Source organism: Panulirus ornatus, chromosome 17, assembly GCF_036320965.1.
Source record: "Panulirus ornatus isolate Po-2019 chromosome 17, ASM3632096v1, whole genome shotgun sequence".
Classification (NCBI taxonomy): domain Eukaryota; kingdom Metazoa; phylum Arthropoda; class Malacostraca; order Decapoda; family Palinuridae; genus Panulirus; species Panulirus ornatus.
The window spans coordinates 45924244-45947734 of NC_092240.1; the positions used below are offsets into that span (position 1 = coordinate 45924244).

Genomic DNA, 23491 nt, shown 5'->3' on the forward strand with positions numbered 1-23491 from the left:
AAGCTAGCAACATAAAGGATCCTTTCATTGAACCACAAAGTTTGATAATGTCTAAAGTAATCAGTTGGCTGATTGGAAACATTATGAAATAAGCAGTAACCCTCCTTTCCCATGAGTGGAGCCGTTGCAAGATGATGATGCTCCCCTTGACTGACTAGACTTGCTGTGTCTGTGTTGAAATTTACGGTAAACTTTCCAGATTACCCTCTGGTCAGGAAAGAGTGTAGCATTTCTCCAGGTATGAATGAAGGATGTAGTCACTTCGTATATGTTTGTATAATGGAAATTGGTACATCATCTGTTTTTAAGTTCTGAATGTGTTGATTTGCATGATCACATATTCATTTATGTTCTAAAGGTCTCACTATATGTTAAGATTAAAAATCTTGGAAGGAAGATTATTGTAAGGGTTTGTTCCAAGTTTTGGTAGCTTGATAGACTTTACCATCTTTTTAATTTTTGCTCAATTGTTTTGGAATATATTAAAAGTTTAGCATAAAATTATCATGTACCATTAGGATTTATTAGATCCTTAGATATGGACAGTTTGTTGAATTATTCGCAAATATGAATAATGTTTCCAGAAGTATAAGTGTCAGAATAAGGACACTATTCTATTAAATATTTATTAGCATCCCTTTTAAATTGTTCTCTTATTACTTACGCGATGCTTTGTAGATATGAAGCACATGATGCTCCTAGGGTGAAATTTTGTACTTCTAGTCACAGAGACTAGGTTTTGTAAAGATGTTAGTACCAGCAACCAGCCTTAGCATGCTTTAGGCTATCTTGAGGGAAGGATTTTCTTTCTTTAGTCTTACAGATTGCCACTTCATTTTTAGGAATTTTGTTTCTGGGCACTGGATTTTTTCACCTGTGCTTCAAGATGTTTGTCTCTTACCTTTCTGAGGAGGAGAAAGCCCAAACTCTTGCCTAGAAGAAAAAATTAAAGGGTACACTCAAGATTTCTAGGAGCACTGGATGCTCAGGATGCACAATTAGGTGGCTTTGTCCTACAGCACCTCAGTTCCTCACCTCATCCAGGAGATCAAGATCCTGTGGACTCAACATATAGACCTAATCACTTAAGGAACCATGCCAGTTCTATGCCAAAACATCTGCAGATGGTAATCAAGGCCAAAGGAGAGATGATAGTCCTAGAATGCAAATAATCTGACATTGCTAATTTGAATGTATGGGGAGGCAGACAAGTTTTTTGCAGACACTATAAATGTACATGACTGAGTTGGTTTAAAGGTAAGTTGGCATCATTGGATTATGTGTTAGTTGATAACCAGGATAAAGTGAGATATTTAGATGTAAATGTGATGAGAAGGGCATTGGTGGAAAGTTTGATCACTTCTTAGTGGAGATAAGGGTGAAAGTTTGCAGAGTCTTTAGAAGAGGAAACCATGCAGGTGAGAGAGGTTGGTGAAAGTCAATGAGCTTTGGAAAGAGGCTTATGTGAGGAGTTGCTAAGAGAGATTGGATGAGAAATGGCAGAAGGTGAGTGTAAATGAAACTAGGTGATTGTATGAGGAAAGTTAGGTGCTTAGATATGTTGGAGAATTGTGTGATGTGTATAAGATAGGTGGACATGCGAGACAGGATAGGGAGTAGTGGGTTGAGTTGTTATTGTAAAAGAAAAAAGAGATGAATGGGTGTTCAGAGAATCAGTGCTTACATGTGCAGAAGTATTGTGTGGCATATTGAAGGTGGAATGTAAGCATGTGAGGAATGGTAAGGAGTGGGGAGATGATCGTTAGTGAAAGAGGAAAGAGAGATGTATGGGCAATTAGGGAAACATTGCTTACATGTACAGGAGAATTGTGTGGCTTATAGGTGGTATGTGGGCATGTGAGAAAGGTTGCCGAGTTGTGGGATGAGTTGTTAGGGACAGAGAAAAGACAGATGTATGGATGTCACTTGCAGGGAAGGAGTGCGAGTGATTGGGAGATGTACAAGAAGAGGCAGCAAGAGATCAAGGGCAAGTTACAAGGGCTGAAAAAGTGGGTAGTGAGAGATAGGATGAGAGAGTCTCAGCAAACTTCATGGAAAAAAAGACAATCTTTTGGAAATTGGTGAATGCTGTGAGGCATGTGAGAATGGTTACTGAGTCATGGGATGAGTTGTTAGGGAAAGAGAAAAGAGAGATGGATGAGTGATCCTTGCCGGGAAGGAGTGCAAGTGATTGGGAGATGTACAAGAAGAGGCAGCAAGAGATCAAGGGCAAGTTACAAGGGCTGCAAAAGTGGGTAAATGAGAGATAGGATAAGAGTGTCTCAGCAAACTTAATGGAAAAAAGAAAATATTTTGGAAATTGGTGAATGTTGAGAACAAGAGAACAAATAAGAGCATTATTGAAGGGTGCAGATGGGAAGTGGTAACAAGTATACAGGTGAAGTGAGTATTTTGAAGAACTGCTCAATGTCTTAGATGTTAGGGTGGTAGATTTGGGATGTGGAGTTGTGCAAAGTAAGAGAGTTTATGGAAAATATAAGAGCCTTACCTAAAGGGAAGGAGGGCTAGTGACTGGGAGATGTACAAAAGGAAGAGATAAGGGCTGAAAAAAGAGGGCTAACAAAAGTTAGGGCAAGGGAGTGCCATAATACTCCAGGGAGAATAAGAAAATGTTTTCAAAGTGAAGTGAATGGTGTGAGGAGAATGAAAGTAGCAAACCAACTTTGATTAAATCATGACATCATGTATCATTCTTTAACATCAGGAATGATATAGGCATGGGAAGTCAAGACATTGGAGCTGAGGTTTATCTTTACTATTGTCTTTATAACAAAAGTGAAGGGATGCATGTCATTGGTGATGAGATGCATGACATATTCATGTTCATCTCCCTTGTGATTCCTATAAAAATTTCCTTAGACCTATTAATCCTGCAAGGTATTTTTTTTCTTCCTGTTTTCTGCATGGCAGATGCTGGGGGGTGGGGAGAGAACCTTTCCTTTGATGATCTTTTCTTCTACTGCTTTCAACCCCCCCCCCCCCTCCCTCCCTCTCTCTCTCTCTCTCTCTCTCTCTCTCTCTCTCTCTCTCTCTCTCTCTCTCTCTCTCTCTCTCTCTCTCTCTCTCCACTTCCTTTTCTTTCTTTATGTTCAAACATGTTTTATGCATATCACCTTGTACAAAGTATCTACCAACTATATACATTTTCTTTATATTCATAAATGCCATGTTTTTGCACTTGGCAATTAGAGGAAAGAATGAGATTATGAAGGACGATGTTGCAAAATTTGAAGATGGAATATTGAGCTGGTATGGACTTCTTGGGAAAGATGAGGAATTAAAAAAGATATTCTAATCATTTAAGTGGAAATGGATGTAGGATGAAAAAACAGTAAGGGAACATAAGGATTGTCTGATAATTTTTTGAAGAATGTTGTACATAAATGAGGTTTTTGTTTCCTTGGAGGAGAAGACATAAAAAATATATGAGTTTGATGGCAAGATTTTCTTTAAAGTTTGACACTCCCTCTATGTTGTCTTTTGATTGTGCATTAGTACTGATCAAGATCTTATTGCTGTTAAACTTGGACTTTTATCTGATTGTAATGAAATGTAGGTTTTATTGATTAAATTACTGGAGAAAAGATTGCACAGACACTTTTAGATTATTGGGGAAAATATTGCACAGTTGCCTGTAACAGGTTACCAGCACCACCTTAAAGTTTCTTGTAAAGAAGTGTGCAGGGTTTGTTTGCCATTTTACAATAAATTGTTTTTTCTTTATAGGTAACATTCCAGTTCATCTACACTCTAGTAACCCTTGTGCCGTTTGTAGACTGTTCTGCAGCTGTTGAAGACTATCCTGATTTGACAGAAGTAAGTGGTAATTTTTTTTCATTTGGTAATACAGTACGTGATACATGTATTATGTTTGATATTTTGGTCTCCCTTGCTTATGCTGAAGGTTACATTCTGTGAAAATGTCAGTGAATTTGACATGAGCAAATACATATTTGCAATAGGAGGTATTCCCAGACAGCACCAAAGTCACCATTTTGACAAGAGTTTTGTACCAAGATTTCTTGCATGCATTATTAAGATTCATAGAATTAAATAATGTACAGAGTTCCTTTGTCAACTATGTAGATTATATTCCTGAAAAACCCCATAGTTGACAAAACCACAGTTGGAGAGTTACTCGCCTTTTGGGAAATAGTGGGTTAGGGGGACCGACAGTGGCCATCCTGACTATGTCATAAATTCCAAACCACCAGACATACACCCAGAAGAAGCAACACTCCTCAGACAGACATAAATCACACTTTCCCATCTGTGCTCCATATATCACCCCTCCCTACAACAATACAAATGCTGTTACGAACCTTTTGGGAAATAGTCAGTCTGGGGGACTGACAACTGCCATCCTTACTATGTCTTAAACTTCATACCACCAGATGTACACCCAGGATAAGCAACACTCTTCAGACAGACATAAATCAGCATTTCTATTTACATTTATTTTAAGATAGAGTTCATGCACAGCAAAAAGAACTAATTAGTTACTGATTAGACAGACGTTGATATTATCTTTTTCTTTCTTTCATACTATTCGCCATTTCCCGCATTAGCGAGGTAGCACCAAGAACAGAGGACTGGGCCTTAGAGGAGTGTTGATATTATATTTTCTATATTAACGACTGTATAAGATAAAATTCTAAAAGAATTTGTAGAATGAGCAAGGGTTAGAAAAGCAAAGTTCAAGTATGCGAACATTTGGTTGTGATCTGTTAAATTTGATAACAGGTATGGTAGATCCAAATACTTCTTAAAGTGAAACAGTTTAAGTACAATATTAATTTCTTAACCGTTGGAACTGGATAAAGGAACTAAGCACAGGAAACCTGATGGAAGAGCCCTTACAGAAGCTAAATTTAAACCTTTACATTGCATTATTATATTTTAGAGATCAGTAGGCTGCAGGTACATTTATGTAATATTCACAGCTTGTCCAACAGCAGATATTGTACAGCTTACGATATTTTTTCTTGTGGATGTGCCTTTTCTTTGGAACTGCATAAATCATCTTACTAAAAAAGTTTAGGCATATGATGGAGTTGATAGAGATGTTTTGTGGAAGGTATTAAGAGTACATGGTGAGGTGGGAGGTAAGTTGCTAGAAGCAGTGAAAAGTTTTTATCAAGGATTTAAGGCATGTGTAGGAGTAGGAAGAGAGGAAAGTGATTTTTTCCCAGTGAAAGTTGGTTTGTGGCAGGGGTGTATGATGTCTCCATGGTTGTTTAATTTGTTTATAGATGGGGTTGTTAGGGAGGTGAATGCAAGAGTTTTGGAAAGAGGGGCAAGTATGATGTCTGTTGTGGATTAGAGGGCTTGGAAAGTGAGTCAATTGTTGTTCGCTGATGATACAGCACTGGTGGCTGATTTGTGTGAGAAACTGCTGAAGTTGATGACTGAGTTTGGTAAAGTGTGTGAGAGAAGAAAGTTGAGAGTGAATGTTAATAAAAGCAAGGTTATTAGGCTCAGTATAGTTAGGGGACAAGTTAAGTGGGAGGTAAGTTTGAATGGAGAAAAACTGGAGGAAGTGAAGTGTTTTAGATATCTGGGAGTGGATGTAGCAGTGGATGGAACAATGGAAGTGGAAGTAAGTCACAGGGTGGGGGAGGGGGTAAAGGTTCTGGGAGTGTTGAATAATGTGGAAGGTGAGAACGTTATCTCGGAGAGCAAAAATAGTTATGTTTGAAGGAATAGTGGTTCCAACAATGCTATGTGGTTGCGAGGTGGGGCTATAGATAAGATTGTGCGGAGGAGGGTGGATGTGTTGGAAATGAAATGTTTGAGGACAATATGTGGTGTGAGGTGGTTTGATCGAGTAAGAAATGAAAGGGTAAGAGAGATGTGTGGAAATAAAAAGAGTGTGGTTGAGAGAACAGAAGAAGGTGTGTTGAAATGTTTTGGTCACAAGTAGAGAATGAGTGAGGAAAGATTGACAAAGAGGATATATGTGTATAAGGAGAAGCAGGAGACCAAATTAGAGGTGGAAGGATGGAGTGAAAAAGATTTTGAGCGATCTGGCCTTGAACATACATGAGGGTGAAAGGTGTGCAAGGAATAGAGTGAATTGGAACTATGTATTATCCCGGGGTCGACATGCTGTCAATGGATTGAACCAGGGCATATGAAGCGTCGGGTAAACTATGGAAAGTTTTGTAGGGCCTGGATGTGGAAAGGGAGGTGTGATTTTGGTGCATTACACATGACAGCTAGAGACTGAGTGTGAACGAATGTTGCCTTTGTTGTCTTTTCCTAGTGCTGCCTTGCACGTGCACATGGGGAGGGGGTGCCATTTCATGTGTGGCGGGGTGGTGACAGGAATGGATGAAAGCAGCAAGTATGGATATGTACATGTGTATATATGTATATGTCTGTATGTATATGTATGTATACATTGAAATGTGTTAGTATGTATATATGCTTGTGTGGGCATTTATGTATATACATGTGTGTCTTTCGTCTGTTTCCTTGTGCTCCCTCGCTAACGCGGGAGACAGTTACTATGTATAATAGATAAATAAAGTTACTTGATCTGCACAAGTGCTGATCCAAAATGATATATTTTCAAGCAATGCTATGGAAAGTATATACTCTAGCCATCCTAGGATAGCTTAGTTAGCCTAAGAGAGAGAGAGAGAGAGAGAGAGAGAGAGAGAGAGAGAGAGAGACTATAACTGGCAGTATAACTAGGCTATATGGCAACTGGGAACTTTCAAGGTGCTGACTGTTCTCAGATGTCTGTGGCATCTGTTTGGAAACATGTTGGCTGTACTATAAGGGAAAGTGCAGCTTTCAGTCTTGAATATATCATATTTCTTCTGCCAAGAGATGTAGATGTTTTAGTTCACAAGTTGCAAGCAATAGCAGGAATACCAGAAGTGATGAGATATGTTGACAAACATGTACCAGTCTGAGGTCCTGGAGGAAATGATTCTGAATGATACCGATGTAGGGAAGGATATTATTCAGTCAGTGTTTTTCTGTCAAAATTATCAAAAGAAAATAATTCAAGAAGTGTTTGAATGTGTTCCAATGATTGGATTAATTGAGGAAATGTACCCTGGCTGGAGATGTTGATACACAGCATTGAATTATCATTAAATTGCTGTGGCGCTTCAATCAGTGGTTATTGCTTTTAGGGTCATACTATTTGACCTAACTTTCAGCATTAAGCGTAGCAGTAAGAACAATGATTATTTTAAGCTGCTTTTATGAGACATATGCTGCTATCCCTGCCTTTGTTTACATATTCAGCCAGCTGATGGCATATTCTGCAGCTGGCAGAATTACCTACCCTCTCAGATTGAGTATTGCTTGTGGTGCCTTCCTAAAATCAGATGAGCCTCGCTCATCCTATGACACAGTTGTTTGTAAAATCCAAATATCCATTTTGGGTAGAACTTTGGAGGCACTAAACTTGACCAGATTTCCTCTACCCTATTGACATATCCCATCCTAATCTGACTTTGAGAAAGTTGTGTTGAGATGAGATGTATATCGAGTGAGAGAAGGAGCAGAATTGAAAGATGTGAAGGAATGCAGTGTTGAAGTGTCAGTGTATAAGTTCATTTGGTTTTGTGGAAGAAAGGAAAGCATTGGTAAAATGGAGAAAAAGTGTAGGAGATAGGATAGAACCTTGAGGGGGACAATAGGATAGAACCTTGGGGGACACCACTGTTGATGGAGAAAGGGGAAGAGGCTGATCCCTTAACAACTTCAGAAATGGATCACCCAGAGAGGAAGCTAGATATGAGGGAGTAAAGTGAAAGAGGGTAGCCAGAAGATGGGAACTTAGAAATGAGACTCTGATGCCACATCCTGTTAGAATCTTTGGATATGCCAAGGCCATCTACATAGGATTCCCCCAAATCTTTCAGGAATGATGACCAGACATTAGTTAGAAAAGAATATCACCAGTGGATATTGCCTGATGGAAGCCATACTGATGATCAGAGAAAAGACTGAGATTCAAGGATACTTCGGGATATGGGAGTTGAGGAGGGATTAAAGACTGGAAATAGTACATGTCAAAGGAACAGGATGATATGTAGAGAGGTTAGAGCAGTCACCTTTCATAGGGATAGATGTACCAACATATACTTTCAAGAAGAAAGGAAATGTTCTGGTTTTTAAACAGAAATGGAACAGATGAGCTAGCACAGTTGCAATTTCAGATACACAATTTTCCAGCACATGGGGATGGATGCCATTAGAACCATAAGCCTTGCTTTTGTCCAGAGAGATAAGTGCTTTTTGGGCACTTTAAAAAGACATTACGGGAAGGGGCTTGTGATTATCAAGAGAAGCATCAGGGGTTAAGGAATATCATAGTAATCCATGGTAAAGAAAGTGGAGAAAAGGAAGCCACATAGAGTTGCTTTGTCTATGAGGAAAACAGCTTTGGTATTGTCAGAATGGAAAAGTGAAGGAATGTTAGAGCAACAGAAGTTGTTATTGATGTTCTTAGCTAAAGACCAAAAAGAACTATCAGTGGATGATGAGGAGAGGGTATTTTACTTTGAATAAAGGAACACTTTAACACTTTACCTCATGGGTAATTTACTTGCAATGATTGCTGTTAGTGATAAATGCAGAATGGTAGATTTATTAATCCAGCCAATTCGGAAACAGCTGAAATTATTATTTGGAAAAGAATATAGATTTTATTACTATTATGCATTGCATAATGTTACTACCTGTTTAGGAAATGAAGGGTGTTCCTGGAAAAGTGAAATAGTTTGGGGATGATTAAAAGTTGTTGTTTTTCCATAGTTTTTAATGTTTAAATGGCACTTCACTGTAAAGTATAGTATTATGAGTACAGAATACAATTTTATGAACATTACCCAGGTATTAACATTTGATGTTACAAAAATTATGGGTATCATCATCTGAAAACTTGTAACTATAGCAGCATATTATGTCTGTAAAGTTAGCAAGAGGAAACAAGCAGCAGGAATGGGTGAGAGAAATACTTGGGATCTGATATTGTCCCTCATGTATTGCCAGTGTCCTACCCTGGGAGAATAGTTAAGGAGACCAAGTTTTTGATAAAGAAATATCCACCAATCTGTTCATATCATGCATAAGGCCAAAATTAAAGTGCACTTCTCAAGTATGGTCACCAAACTGAAGTACAGAAATCTAATAGAGAAGGTCCCGAGGAGAGGAACAAAGATAGTCTAGAATTAAAAGAGTGGGGTTACAGGGAAAGGCTAGAAGCTTTAAGAGAGAAGAGTGAATGGTGACCTGGTCACAACAGTTAACCCACCATGGAAGAGAGAAGAGTGAATGGTGACCTGGTCACAACCTTTCAGTAGAGGACTTATCTAGAAATTAAGTATGAAACATGTTGGAAAATATGTAAGGAAGTACTCATAGAGTAAGAGTGGTAGAAATGCATTAATACAACCAGAACTATGGTTAATACAGACAGCATACAGAAATTTAAGAAGAGTTTGATGGAGGATATAAAGAGATGGGTGCCATAAGAAAATAAACACACACACACACACACACACACACACACACACACACACACATGGCACAAATAGGTAATTACATTTGTTAAATGCAGTCTCAGTCTTGGAGGTTCTGGCTTTGAACATTCGTATGCCACTTGTATACATACGTGGTGTAGCTGAAGTGGCTGAAAGAGTTGGGCCAAATGTTTCCACCTCCTTTCTTTATGTTGAAGGCTCTAGTTTCGGACAAAAGTCTACATCAAGGTCGGGCCTTAATTGAAATATAGAGGGAATTATGAAACAGAAAAAGATATGACGAGGGAAATTATTTATGAATTTTTGAGAAAGTGAAAGACCTGTCTTTTGAAATGTGCCAGGTCATATCTACTAGGAAGGAATTGAGAAGGTAGAAGGTTCCAAAGCTTTGACATTTAGGGAAAGAAGCAGGTATCAAAATGGCCCACCCTTGAGTTGCCGATGGCCACACAATGATTATGTGATGCAACAGCTTGCCGAGTATTGCATGGTCTAGCTAGTAGTCGGGGCACACAAGCATCCAGCTCTCTGGAGCAAAAACCAAATTAATGCCTATAGAATTGGGAAAGTGAATCAACATTGTGGCATAGGGCAATGGGGTCAAGTGTGGAAGTTAGCCTGGGACAGTTCATAAGTATGACCAGTTTTGACTCTGTCAAATAAGGAGACAGAGCTAGAACCACCCCAAATGTGAGAGCAGTACTCCATACAAGGACAAATCAATTCCTTATATAAACGGAGCAACTGTTTAGAAGAGTAATTTTGACATCTAACCAGGACACCCAGTTTCTTAGAGGCAGACTTAGCTATTTCCAGAATGTGTTGAAGTAGTTTCGACATCTAACTAGGACACCCAGTTTCTTAGAGGCAGACTTAGCTATTCCTGTTATATGGGGTTCTGAAGAAAGAGTGGATGTAACATTGATACCAAGTATGTTCATTGAATCAAAAGGTGGAATTACAGAACAGCAAAGGGGAGACAAGAGTTGTGAAGAGTGGATAGAATTTTGTGTTCCCTACTGAGATATTCTATCCAAGTCTCGGTTTATTGAGGAAGCTGTGTTGAGACAAGATGTAGATTGAGTGAGAGGAGAGGGAGCAGAATTGAAGGATGTCAATGAATGTCAATTGAGTCATCAGTATATGAGTGCATTGGATTATTTGTGGAGGTGAGGAAATCGTAAAAAAAAAAAAAAAATGTAGTGACAGGACAGAACCTTGAGGGACACTGTTGTTTATGGAGAAAAGGGGGAAGGCAGATCCATCAACAACCACACAGATAGGTTGGTCAGAGAGGAAGCTAGATATGAAGGAGCAAAGTGAGGAAGGAAAGTCAAAAGAGGGGAGCTTAGAGATGAGACCCCAATGCCACACCTTGTCAAAAGCCTTAGGTATGCCAAGGGCAACGCCACATGACACCCCAAAATCTTTCATGGATGATGATCAGACATTAGTAAGATAGGAAAGAATGTCACAAGTGGATCTTTAATGATATGGTAGTCGATGAATTCAGACTTTGGAAATGGAAGATGTCAAACCAACAGGACAATAGTTAGAATGGTCAGAACGGTCACCCTTCTTAGGGATGGGATGTATCAAAGCATGTTTCCAAGGAGAAGGAAAATTTTATTTTTTGAACAGAAATGGAACAGTTGCACAGTTGCAAATTCAGAGGTGCACTCTTTCAGAATACGGGGATGGATGCCATCAGGACCACAAGCCTTTCTTCATTCCAGAGAAAGAAGTGCTTTTTGGACAATCCGAAGAGATTACGGGAAGAGGTATAGGATTAGTGACAAGAGCATTAGGGAATGAAAGAATGTTAGAGTCATCCAAGCTGGAGTTAGAGGAGAAATTCCAAAGATAGTTGCTTTGCCTGTGGGAGAGATAGCTATTGTACCATCAGAATGGAAATGTGAGAGGAAAGGTAGAGAGCAACAGAAGGTGTTATAGATGCCCTTAGCTAAAGACCAGAAAAACCTATCACTGGATGACAAGAGGAGGTTATCGCTCTGCCTTTGCATGAAGGAATGCTTTACCTCACAGATAACATGCAGTGCAGCGATTACAGGCTGTGATAAAAGCTGAATGGGAATCAGAGGAAGGAGATTTTGTCTGAATGGCCTCTGAACAGGAATGGTTGAACCATGGATTGGATGAAGTAGTCTTGGAGGAAGAGAGATGAATGCTTCCATACCTGCAAGAATAACCTCTGTTGTGCATTGGTGGAGACAGAAGCATCACCTCATAAGATTCAGTAATTTACCCAAGGAAAGTTAGAAAAGAAGTTACGTAAGTTATTCCAGTCAGGATTGTTCAGATGCCATTGTTTATTCCTAGAAAAGGGCTGCTAGAGGGGGAGGTGCCATTAGAGTGTGATCAGATGAACCAATTGGGTTTGAGATTGTGTATTTACAGCTGGATGGACTAGAGGTGAAAGACAAATCCAGAATATTAAGTGAGTGGTCACAGCAGTCAGGTATATGGGTAGGGTAGGAGATAATTTGCTCAAATCACTGAAAATGGAGAATGTGAGGGCTTTGATCCCTTTACCATCCTTATGGGAGGAATTCATCCATTCCCTATGGTGAACATTAAAATCCACGAGGCAAAGGATTTCAGCTTGTGGGTGAGAGGATATCACTGTCTCATGCCAGGAGTTTAGATAGTTGAAGAAGGATTTAAAATTTGTAGTATTAGGAGAGCAGTAGGGAGACAGATTTTAAGCCACATAACATCGCAGTTTGGAGGTTCAGGTTCCTTAAGTACTTCTGAGGCATCATAATCTAGATCATCAGTGCCCTCAAATTCACTTCCACTCTTAGATGCTGCCAGAATGTCAGCATTTTTTGCACCAGTTGCAGTTCACCTCTTGCCATCCACGATTATGATTATGGGAAAACAAAACATTTTGGAAACCAGAAAAATGAGTATAAAGCATTGTTTAGCAGCTTTGTAATGTATACCCTATGGCCTATAAGAGGGAATACTAAGCATAATAGTTTTGTAGTTATTGATAGATGATTGACTCAGAAATCAATGATTTTATGCTCAAAACACAGAGTTAAATGGCCTCTCTCTGCATGATCAGTCATCTGATTGAGTGTAAACAAACATTTCATGTCGTGCTGCTTACAGTAGGCGGCCCTTCAAAACTTTTGGCTTTTATGTTCCAGTAAGAGGATATATAAGATGCTCAAGAATTTTAATGGAAAAGATATAGAATTAGATATACCTGATTGATGTAGCAGAAGGGACAATCAGTACTAACATCTTATTCATACTATAGATAAGCTCCATATGATGCCACACTTCCTGAGACTATTGACAGCCCTCCAAAACTTTTGGCTTTTATGTTCCAGTAAGAGGATATATATAAGATGCTCAAGAATTTTAATGGAAAAAATATAGAATTAGATATACCTCATTGATGTAGCAGAAGGGACAATCGGTACTATCACCTTATTCATACTATAGATAAGCTCCATATGATGCCACACTTCCTGAGACTAATGGCCATAGTTTAACTAACTGTCTTTGTATGTATCTATCCATCTATCTATATCTCTGATGCCAGTTCCCACCTGGAATTCCCTCAAGGGTTGGCCACGGCAATACAGTCTCCATAGCTAGTGAACTCCAGTGCTGCTGTTTAGCCTTTAGTGCCTCACCCTAAACATGCCACTGGCAGAGAGCAACTTTAGCACAGTGTTTGCAGAGGCTCCTACATAATGTCCCACCTGACTTCTACCAAATGCTCTTGCTTAATGTTCCTACCTACTACTTCTACCTAATGCTTCTGCCTAAATGTTCTTAATTACCGCTTCTATCTGTTGCTCCTGACACTTTGCCAAGAGGCAGGGCTAGCGCATAATGCTCACCGCGGAAAAGTATGGAGTTACAAAGAATGAGCTGTGTGAGTTAAGTTATGTCAAGCGTTATGTATGACAAGGAGAGATTATAGGTTTGTGGGCTTAATGCCATTAACCTTCATGTGGATAAGGCAGAAAGAAAAGACAGCAATCTGGGTCAAAGGAGTACAACTTGACAACCATTAAGAGTGCTGGCTTACTACACAGCCATCACTAACCCTACTGACATCCAGGCTGTTAGTGCTGGTGTTATGCCCTAGCCACAACTAAATTTTTATTCTCATCATTAGTAGTAGTAAATTTATAGGTTTAGTGTTTTGTGCTCACCACAGGAAAATTTAGATTTACAAAGAATGAGCTGTGTGAGATAAGTGTTGTTTAGTGGTATGTGTGACAAGGAGAGATTCTGTGTTTGTGGACTGAATGCCAGAAGTCCACACATGGGTGAGGCAGAAAGAAAAGACCTCTAACCTAAGCAAGTACCTGTCTTTTCTTTCTGCCTCACCCACATGTGGATGACGGGCATTTTGTCCACAGACATGGAATTTTGCCTTGGCACACATGATGCTTGATAATCTCAATTCACATGGTTCATTCTTTGTAACTCTAAAATTTCTTGTGGTGAGCACTATGTGCTAGCCCTGCCTTATGGTAAAATGTTAAAAGCAGAAGATAGAAGTAGTAGGTATGAACATTTAGTTTGGAGCATTAGGTAGAAACATTAGGTATGAGTAGTCAGTAGGAATATTAGCTAGGAGCCTCTGCAAACTCTGCTATTAGCCTTGCTCTCTGCCAGTGGCCCGTTACAGATAAGGCGCTAAAGGCTAAGGAGCAACACTGGAGTTCGCTTATTATGGAGACTTTATTGCCATGGCCACCATCTTGGGGGAGTTTTCTGAAATGAAAAGGCATCAGAGATATAGATAGATAGACAGTGTTTTGCATCACTTCTGATAAGCATAAATGTTTATCCATTACAAACCTAAGTTAGTTATATCCTGCCACAAGTGCAAACTTTCACTTGATGTAGGTAAATTTAGGTAGCAAAATGTAGTGCTTTTGAATTTATTGTAAGAGAGGGAGACCAGTATTTTGAGTTGATTGTTACTGAACATAAATTTCAGTGATCAAAGTGCCAGAATATATATTGATAAAGTGATTATCTTTTCAGGTGGAACAGCAGGTGTGTTTACAAACTGCTGGTTTTGAGGACTTTGTATTACAATTCATGGACCGTTGTTTCGCTCTTATTGAAAACTCAACATTGGAGCAGATAACTCAGTTGGATAGGGAAACAGAAAAAATGAATCGAGAAGAAAACATGTTGGAGATGGGACTCTCCTCGACCTTTTCTGCCATCCTTACTCAAGCACATCCACAAATATACCAGGTTGGTAATTCTTGAATATGTGTAAATACCTTAGTCTTCCATATTTTAAGCATTCAGAAATCATGTATTCAGTAATGCAGAGGATTCCAAACATAAGATAGTAACACCTACCATGAATCATTGAAGTTTTCATTGTCTCTTTATAGTACAATGGAAAATTTCCACAAAGAATTTCAACATATTCAGTGTTCTGTTTGCTTGTTTCTTTGTGCATCACTTAGCAGGCATATTTTGTATGTAGGTATGATTTATTATACCTGTTATACATAAGGAGGTAAGTAAAGTGTGTAAGACAAGAGAACAAATGAGAACATTATTGAAGGGGGCAAATGGGGAGGTAATAACAAGTAGTGATGAAGTGAGAGGGAGATGGAATGAGTATTTTGAAGGTTTGTTGAATGTGTTTGATGATAGAGTGGCAGATATAGGGTGTTTTGGTCGAGGCGGTGTGCAAAGTGAGGTCAGCGAGAGTGATTTGGTAAACTGAGAAGAGGTAGTGAAAGCTTTGCAGAAGATGAAAGCCAGCAAGGTGGCAGGTTTGGATGGTATTGCAGTGGAATTTGTTAAAAAAGAGGGTGACTGTGTTGTTGACTGGTTGGTGAGGATATTCAATGTATGTATGGTTCATGTTGAAGTGCCTGAGGATTGGCGGAATGCATGTATAGTCCCATTGTACAAAGGCAAAGGGGATAAAGGTGGGTGTTCAAATTACAGAGGTATAAGTTTGTTGACTGTTCCTGGGAAATTATATGGGAGGGTATTGATTGAGAGGGTGAAGGCATGTACAGAGCATCAGATTGTGGAAGAGCAGTGTGGTTTCAGAAGTGGTAGAGGATGTGTGGATCAGGTGTTTGCTTTGAAGAATGTATGTGAGAAATACTTAGAAAAGCAAATGGATATGTATGTAGCATTTATGGATCTGGAGAAGGCATATGATAGAGTTGATAGAGATGCTCTGTGGAAAGTATTAAGAGTATATCATGTGGGAGGTAAGTTGCTAGAAGCAGTGAAAAGTTTTTATTGAAGATGTAAGGCATGTGTACGAGTAGGAAGAGAGGAAAGTGATTGGTTCCCAGTGAATGTTTGTTTGCGGCAGGGATGTGTAATGTCTCCATGGTTGTTTAATTTGTTTATGGATGGGGTTGTTAGGTAGGTGAAAGCAAGAGTTTTGGAGAGAGGGGCAAGTATACAGTCTGTTGTGGATGAGAGGGCTTGGGAAGTGAGTCAGTTGTTGTTTGTTGATGATACAGCACTGGTGGCTGATTTGTGTGAGAAACTGCAGACTGAGTTTGGTAAAGTGTATGAAAGAAGAAAGCTGAGAATGAATATGAATAAGAGCAAGTTTATTGGGTTCAGTAGGGTCAAAGGACAAGAAAATTGGGAGGTAAGTCTGAATGGAGAAAAACTGGAGTAAGTGAAGTATTTTAGATATCTGGGAGTGGATTTAGCAGTAGATGGAACCATGGAAGCGAAAGTGAGTCACATGATGGGGTAGGGGGCAAAGGTTCTGGGAGTGTTGAAGAATGTGTGGAAGGTGAGAATGTTATATCGGAGAGCAAAGATGGTTATGTTTGAAGGAAATGTGGTTCCAACAGTGTTATATGGTTGTGAGGCATGGGCAATAGATAGGGTTGTGCGGAGGAGGGTGGATGTGTTGGAAATGAGATGTTTGAGGACAATATGTGAGGTGGTTTGATTAAGTAATGAAAGGTTAAGATAGATGTGTGGTAATAAAAGATGTGGTTGAGAGAGAGCAGAAGAGAGTGGATTGTAATGGTTTGGTCACATAGAGAGAATGAGTGAGGAGAGATTGACAAAGAGGATACGTGTTTCAGAGGTGGAGGGAACGAGAAGTGGGAGACCAAATTGGTGGTAGAATGATTGTGTGAAAATGATTTTGAGTGATCAGGGCCTGAACATACAGGAGGGTGAAAAGTGTGCAAGGAATAGAGTGAATTGGAATGATGTAGTATACTGGGGTCGACATGCTGCCAATGGATTGAACCAAGGCATGTGAAGCATCTGGGGTAAACTATGGAAATTTTGGGGGGGCCTGGATGTGAAAAGAGAGCTGTGATTATGGTGCATTACTCACGACAGCTAGAGACTGAGTGTGAACAAATGTGGCCTTTGTTGTCTTTTCCTAGGGCTACCTTGCACGCACGTGGGGGGAGGGGGTGTCATATTCATGTGTGGCGGGTTGGCGGCGGGAATGGATGAAGGCAGCATGTATGAATATGTACAAGTGTATGTATGTATATGTCTGTGTTTGTATATGTATGTATACATTGAAATGTATAGGTATGTTTACATGTGTGTGTGAGTGTTTATGCATATACATGTGCATGTGGATGGGTTGGGTCATTCTTCTGTATGTTTCCTTGCGCTACCTCGCTAACGTGGGAGACAGCGATAAAGTATAATGAATAAATAGATGAATTAGAACATCCCATCCCTAGGGATAGGGAAGAAAGAATACTGCCCATGTATTCCCCATGTTTTGTAGAAGGCAACTAAAAGGGGAAGGAGTGGGGGGCTGGAAATCATCCCCTCCTGTGTTATTTTTGCAAAAGAAGGAACAGAGAAAGGGCCAATTGAGGATTTTTCCCTCAAAGGCTCAGTCATCTGTTCTTGGCACTACCTTGCTAATGCAGGAAATGGTGAATATGTATGGAAAAAAAAAATAGTACATCATGTAATATGTATGAAAAGAAATAAAACATCCTGTGGTTTTCATGAATGACTGTCTGCCCCCTCAGGTAATGGTTCATACCCACATAGAGGGGTACACCTCACAGTCTGGGAACTACTGTGTTAATGTGTTAATGCAATATAGTGGTGAGTGGTTTGAGCACTCGACTTCTGAGTTAGTGGTTGCAAATCAGAGGTCTGTATATGTCTACCTTTGAAGGTGTACCCCAAGCTTACCTAACTTTTGATTACTGTCTAGCCTATGTGGTTATGAAATCAGGCATATTATTCATGTTTAAACTGATGCCATTGGCTAATAAAATGTTGTGCTCAGCCTTAACTATCAACTTAATGTTTTTGATATAGAATGGTGAAGTACCTTTCTTCATTGGTTACGATACTGGCACTGTGCAAGAATGCATGGATTTGTTTTGATAGAAGTTCTTGGAGGAAATGGACGTCGCAGATATAGATAGATAGAAATATTTTTCACTGGGTTATAGAGCTGGACCGGAATTGTATTTAAACCCATCTATGTAAATTTAGAAGTTTTGTTGGGTTGTTAAATTTTTAATGTTGATTTCCTTGATTCTGTGATTTTTTTTCATTTTATGGTTTAAGACTTCATTATGCATTTATTTTATGGTTTAAGACTCCATAATACCACTAAGTATTATTGTAAATAGGAGTAATTCTTGTCTGAGAGTGAAATGTTATACAAGTTGTGTAAAATAGATGATAGTGCTTCAAGGCATTATGTGATAGTTCATCAAGGCTGTATAATGCCACTGTGTAGGGGATAGGGGAGAAAGAATACCTCCCATGACCACGTATTCCCTGTGTGTTGTAGAAGGCAACAAAAGGGGGCAGGAGCTGGGGGCTGGAAACCCTCTCCTCCTTGTATTTCAATTTCTGATGAGGGAGACAGAAGAATGAGTCAAGTGGGGAGTGCTCATCCTCCACGAAGGCACAGATTTGGGTGTCTGGATATGTGTGGATGTAACCAAGATGAGAAAAAAGGAAAGATAGGTAGTATGTTTGAGGAAAGAAACCTGGATGTTCTGGCTGTGAGTGAAACGAAGCTGAAGGGTAAAGGGGAAGAATGGCTTGGGAAAGTCTTAGGAGTAAAGTCAGGTGCTAGTGAGAGGACGAGTCAAGGAAGGAGGAAAGATGGAGTGAAAAAGATTTTGAGTGATCAGGGCCTGAATAACAGGAGAATGAGAGGCATGCAAGGAATAGAGTGAATTGGAACGATGTGGTATACCAGAATCAACATGCTGTCAATGGACTGAAGTGGGGCATGTGAAGCATGTGGGGTAAACCATGGAAAGTGTGTGGGGCCTGGATGTGGATAGAGAGCTGTGGTTTTTAATGCATTACACATGACAGCTAGGGACTGAGTGTGAATGAGTGTGGCCTTTTTTGTCTGCATTTTTGGCACTACCTTGCTGAAGCAAGGGGTAGCGATGCTATTTTCTGTGTGGCAGGATAGTGATAGGAATGGATAAAGGCAAGCAAGTATGAGTATGTACATGTGTTTATATGTATATGTCTGTATATGTGAAAAAGAGGGCAAATGAGAGTTGGGGTGAGAGAGTATCATTAAATTTTAGGGAGAATAAAAAGATGTTCTGGAAGGAGGTAAATAAAGTGCGTAAGACAAGGGAGCAAATGGGAACTTCAGTGAAGGGCGCAAATGGGGAGGTGATAACAAGTAGTGGTGATGTGAGAAGGAGATGGAGTGAGTATTTTGAAGGTTTGTTGAATGTGTTTGATGATAGAGTGGCAGATATAGGGTGTGTTGGTCGAGGTGGTGTGCAAAGTGAGAGGGTTAGGGAAAATGATTTGGTAAACAGAGAAGAGGTAGTAAAAGTTTTGCGGAAGATGAAAGCTGGCAAGGCAGCAGGTTTGGATGGTATTGCAGTGGAATTTATTAAAAAAGGGGGTGACTGTATTGTTGACTGGTTGGTAAGGTTATTTAATGTATGTATGACTCATGGTGAGGTGCCTGAGGATTGGCGGAATGCGTGCATAGTGCCATTGTACAAAGGCAAAGGGGATAAGAGTGAGTGCTCAAATTACAGAGGTATAAGTTTGTTGAGTATTCCTGGTAAATTATATGGGAGGGTATTGATTGAGAGGGTGAAGGCATGTACAGAGCATCAGATTGGGGAGGAGCAGTGTGGTTTCAGAAGTGGTAGAGGATGTGTGGATCAGGTGTTTGCTTTGAAGAATGTATGTGAGAAATACTTAGAAAAGCAAATGGATTTGTATGTAGCACTTATGGATCTAGGGAAGGCATATGATAGAGTTGATAGAGATGCTCTGTGGAAGGTATTAAGAATATATGGTGTGGGAGGCAAGTTGTTAGAAGCAGTGAAAAGTTTTTATTGAGGATGTAAAGCATGTGTACGTGTAGGAAGAGAGGAAAGTGATTGGTTCTCAGTGAATGTAGGTTTGCGGCAGGGGTGCGTGATGTCTCCATGGTTGTTTAATTTGTTTATGGATGGGGTTGTAAGGGAGGTGAATGCAAGAGTTTTGGAAAGAGGGGCAAGTATGAAGTCTGTTGTTGATGAGAGAGCTTGGGAAGTGAGTCAGTTGTTGTTCGCTGATGATACAGCGCTGGTGGCTGATTCATGTGAGAAACTGCAGAAGCTGGTGACTGAGTTTGGTAAAGTGTGTGAAAGAAGAAAGTTAAGAGTAAATGTGAATAAGAGCAAGGTTATTAGGTACAGTAGGGTTGAGGGTCAAGTCAATTGGGAGGTAAGTTTGAATGGAGAAAAACTGGAGGAAGTAGTGTTTTAGATATCTGGGAGTGGATTTGGCATGAGATGGAACCATGGAAGCGGAAGTGAATCATAGGGTGGGGGAGGGGGCGAAAATCCTGGGAGCCTTGAAGAATGTGTGGAAGTTGAGAACATTATCTTGGAAAGCAAAATTGGGTATGTTTGAAGGAATAGTGGTTCCAACAATGTTGTATGGTTGCGAGGCGTGGGCTATGGATAGAGTTGTGCGCAGGAGGGTGGATGTGCTGGAAATGAGATGTTTGAGGACAATGTATGGTGTGAGGTGGTTTGATCAAATAAGTAATGTAAGGGTAAGAGAGATGTGTGGAAATAAAAAGAGCATGGTTGAGAGAGCAGAAGAGGGTGTTTTGAAATGGTTTGGGCACATGGAGAGAATGAGTGAGGAAAGATTGACCAAGAGGATATATGTGTCTGAGGTGAAGGGAACGAGGAGAAGTGGGAGACCAAATTGGAGGTGGAAAGATGGAGTGAAAAAGATTGTGTGATCGGGCCTGAACATGCAGGAGGGTGAAAGGAGGGCAAGGAATAGAGTGAATTGGATCGATGTGGTATACTGGGGTTGACGTGCTGTCAGTGGATTGAATCAGGGCATGTGAAGCATATGGGGTAAACCATGGAAAGTTGTGTGGGGCCTGGATGTGGAAAGGGAGCTGTGGTTTCGGGCATTATTGCATGACAGCTAGAGAGTGAGTGTGAACGAATGGGGCCTTTGTTGTCTTTTCCTAGTGCTACCTTGCACACATGAGGGGGGAGGGGGATGGTATTCCATGTGTGGCGAGGTGGCGATGGGAATGAATAAAGGCAGACAGTGTGAATTGTGTGCATGGGTATATATGTATGTGTCTGTGTGTGTATATATATGTGTACATTGAGATGTATAGGTATGTATATTTGCGTGTGTGGACGTGTATGTATATACATTGTGTATGGGGTTGGGTTGGGCCATTTCTTTCGTCTGTTTCCTTACGCTACCTCGCAAACGCGGGAGACAGCGACAAAGCAAAATAATAAAAAAAAAATATGTATATATTGATATGTAAATGTATGTATGTGTGTGTGTATGGGTGTTTATGTATATATATGTGTATTTGAGGTGATGGGCCATTCTTCGTATGTTTCTGCCATTACCTCACTGACACGGGAAACGGCAATTAATTATAATATCTTATATCCCTGGGGATAGGGGAGAAAGAATACTTCCCACATATTCCCTGCGTGTCGTAGAAGGCGACTAAAAGGGGAGAAAGCGGGGGGCTGGAAATCCTCCCATCTTGTTTTTTTTTTAATTTTCTAAAAGAAGGAACAGAGAAGGGGGCCAGGTGAGGATATTCCCTCAGAGGCCCAGTCCTCTGTTCTTAATGCTACCTTGCTAATGTGGGAAATGGCGAATAGTTTGAAAGAAAGAAAGAAAAAATATCATATCTTACATGTTTCTTGGTCTCCCATAAATTGTAAAAGCTGTAAAAATACAAACTTGATTTATACACAATCAAATAAACAAGATTTCACATTTTACCATACAGCAATCAGACTTTTCAAAAGAGTATAATTCTGTACCTTAGTACAGAAAACTGAATGAAATATAATGGGTAATTGAAACAGTTATTGGAAAAGAAGGGAGCTAGCTGTAACGTCTTCCACTTTGTTTCCCAATGGCTTCCCCACACACCAACCTCTTCAATCACACTGTTATACACTTTCCTTACAAACTTCCTGTATCGCATTCTTTTTTTAAGTGCCTGAAACACCTCAAAGTATTATGATTCACTCTCTCCACAACTCCTCATTTAATTCCACAACAGATTGCATACTTGTTCCTCTCTCCAAAACTTGCATTCACCTCCCTAACCACCCCATCCATAAACAAATTAACCATTATACCAAGTTTCTCATGCACCCCCTCATTTCCTTCTTCATTCCTTAAAATCATACCACAAGCTCTTCTAAAATAGCTCATTTCCACAGTCTGGATTCTTGACCTCTGTGACTTTTTCCATGTCCATGTTTCAACTGCACAAGTCAGGGCCAGAAGGACTATGAATAAAGACAGACAGTATGAATTGTGTACATGTGTATATATGTATATGTCTGTGTGTGTATATATATGTATACGTTGAGATGTATAGTTATGTATATTTGCGTGTGTGGACGTGTATGTATATACATGTGTATGTGGGTGGGTTGAGCCATTCTTTCGTCTGTTTCCTTGTGCTACCTCGCTAAAGTGGGAGACAGCGACAAAGCAAAGTAAATAGATTAATATTATTTTATGAGAATGTTTTTGAATTTATATCAGGTTTGTATTTAAAATAAAAATCCTGTGTTTGTTCTTTAGCTTCTTTTAGTTATTTCTTGGTGCTGAACTTTTTTTAGGAATACATCATTGATTATGTATGTAATGGTAGTATATGGGAAAATGGGTTTCAGTTACTGGACTTTTGCTTGAGGGTCAAGTTTTTAGGAATGCACCCCTTCTGTTGTATTTGGAATTGGTATCCAGTCTCATAAAGAAAAAAATCCCATTGCTGTTTAAGATGAGGCTTTCATGCCTCAGGTTTTTAATTGCTGAATATTACTTGCTTATGTTTGGCAACATTGGCAATATGGTAGAGTCATAGAAATAAGATGACATGATTAGCTGCTGTATTTACCCCCATGGTATTGAGATTTGGGGATGGAACTTGTCTTTGCTGTCCTTGTTTTTAGTGATATTCTTGCTATTTCTCTTGTTCTGATATTTTTTCCTCATCCGTAAGTTACCATGAGTCGTAAGAAGCTGTTACAGAAAGCAAGAAAATGTGTTTGCAAGTGCAGTTTCAAGACAAACTCACAAACTGAGTTCACTGTGCAGACAGTTTTTGATTCCTTCTTCTAATGTTATTCCTCCCCAAGAGCTGGGTTTGGTCACTCAAGTTAAACCAGTAAAGTGACTTACAAACTGATATGGATGGGTTTTTCAGAACCTCATGCTTTGTCAGGTTATCATTGACCTTACTGGTCTTCCTTTGTTGATCAGTCCTAGTTTTTGGGAAGGAATCATGTTAGACGGAGGCAAAATAAGTTTCTGAACAGTAAACTCATCCCTGTCAGCATGTCTTTGAATAATGCTTGAAGACACATTTTCTTGCTTTCAAGCACGAACATGGATTTTTTCTTCCTGGAACAACTTATTTGGACCCCTGGTTAACTGAGGTGGCGAAT

General features: G+C 39.7%; 1 protein-coding gene across 1 annotated transcript in view; it reads left to right on the forward strand.

The window, feature by feature from the left end:
* The window catches only part of LOC139754434 (proteasome activator complex subunit 4-like), a 576322-nt gene that overhangs the window by 210314 nt on the left and 342517 nt on the right, over positions 1–23491 (forward strand). The window contains exons 11-12 of the mRNA XM_071671710.1: positions 3748–3837; positions 14574–14792. Of these exons, the coding sequence (XP_071527811.1) occupies positions 3748–3837; positions 14574–14792 (309 nt within the window). The remainder of the gene's footprint in view (positions 1–3747; positions 3838–14573; positions 14793–23491) is intronic.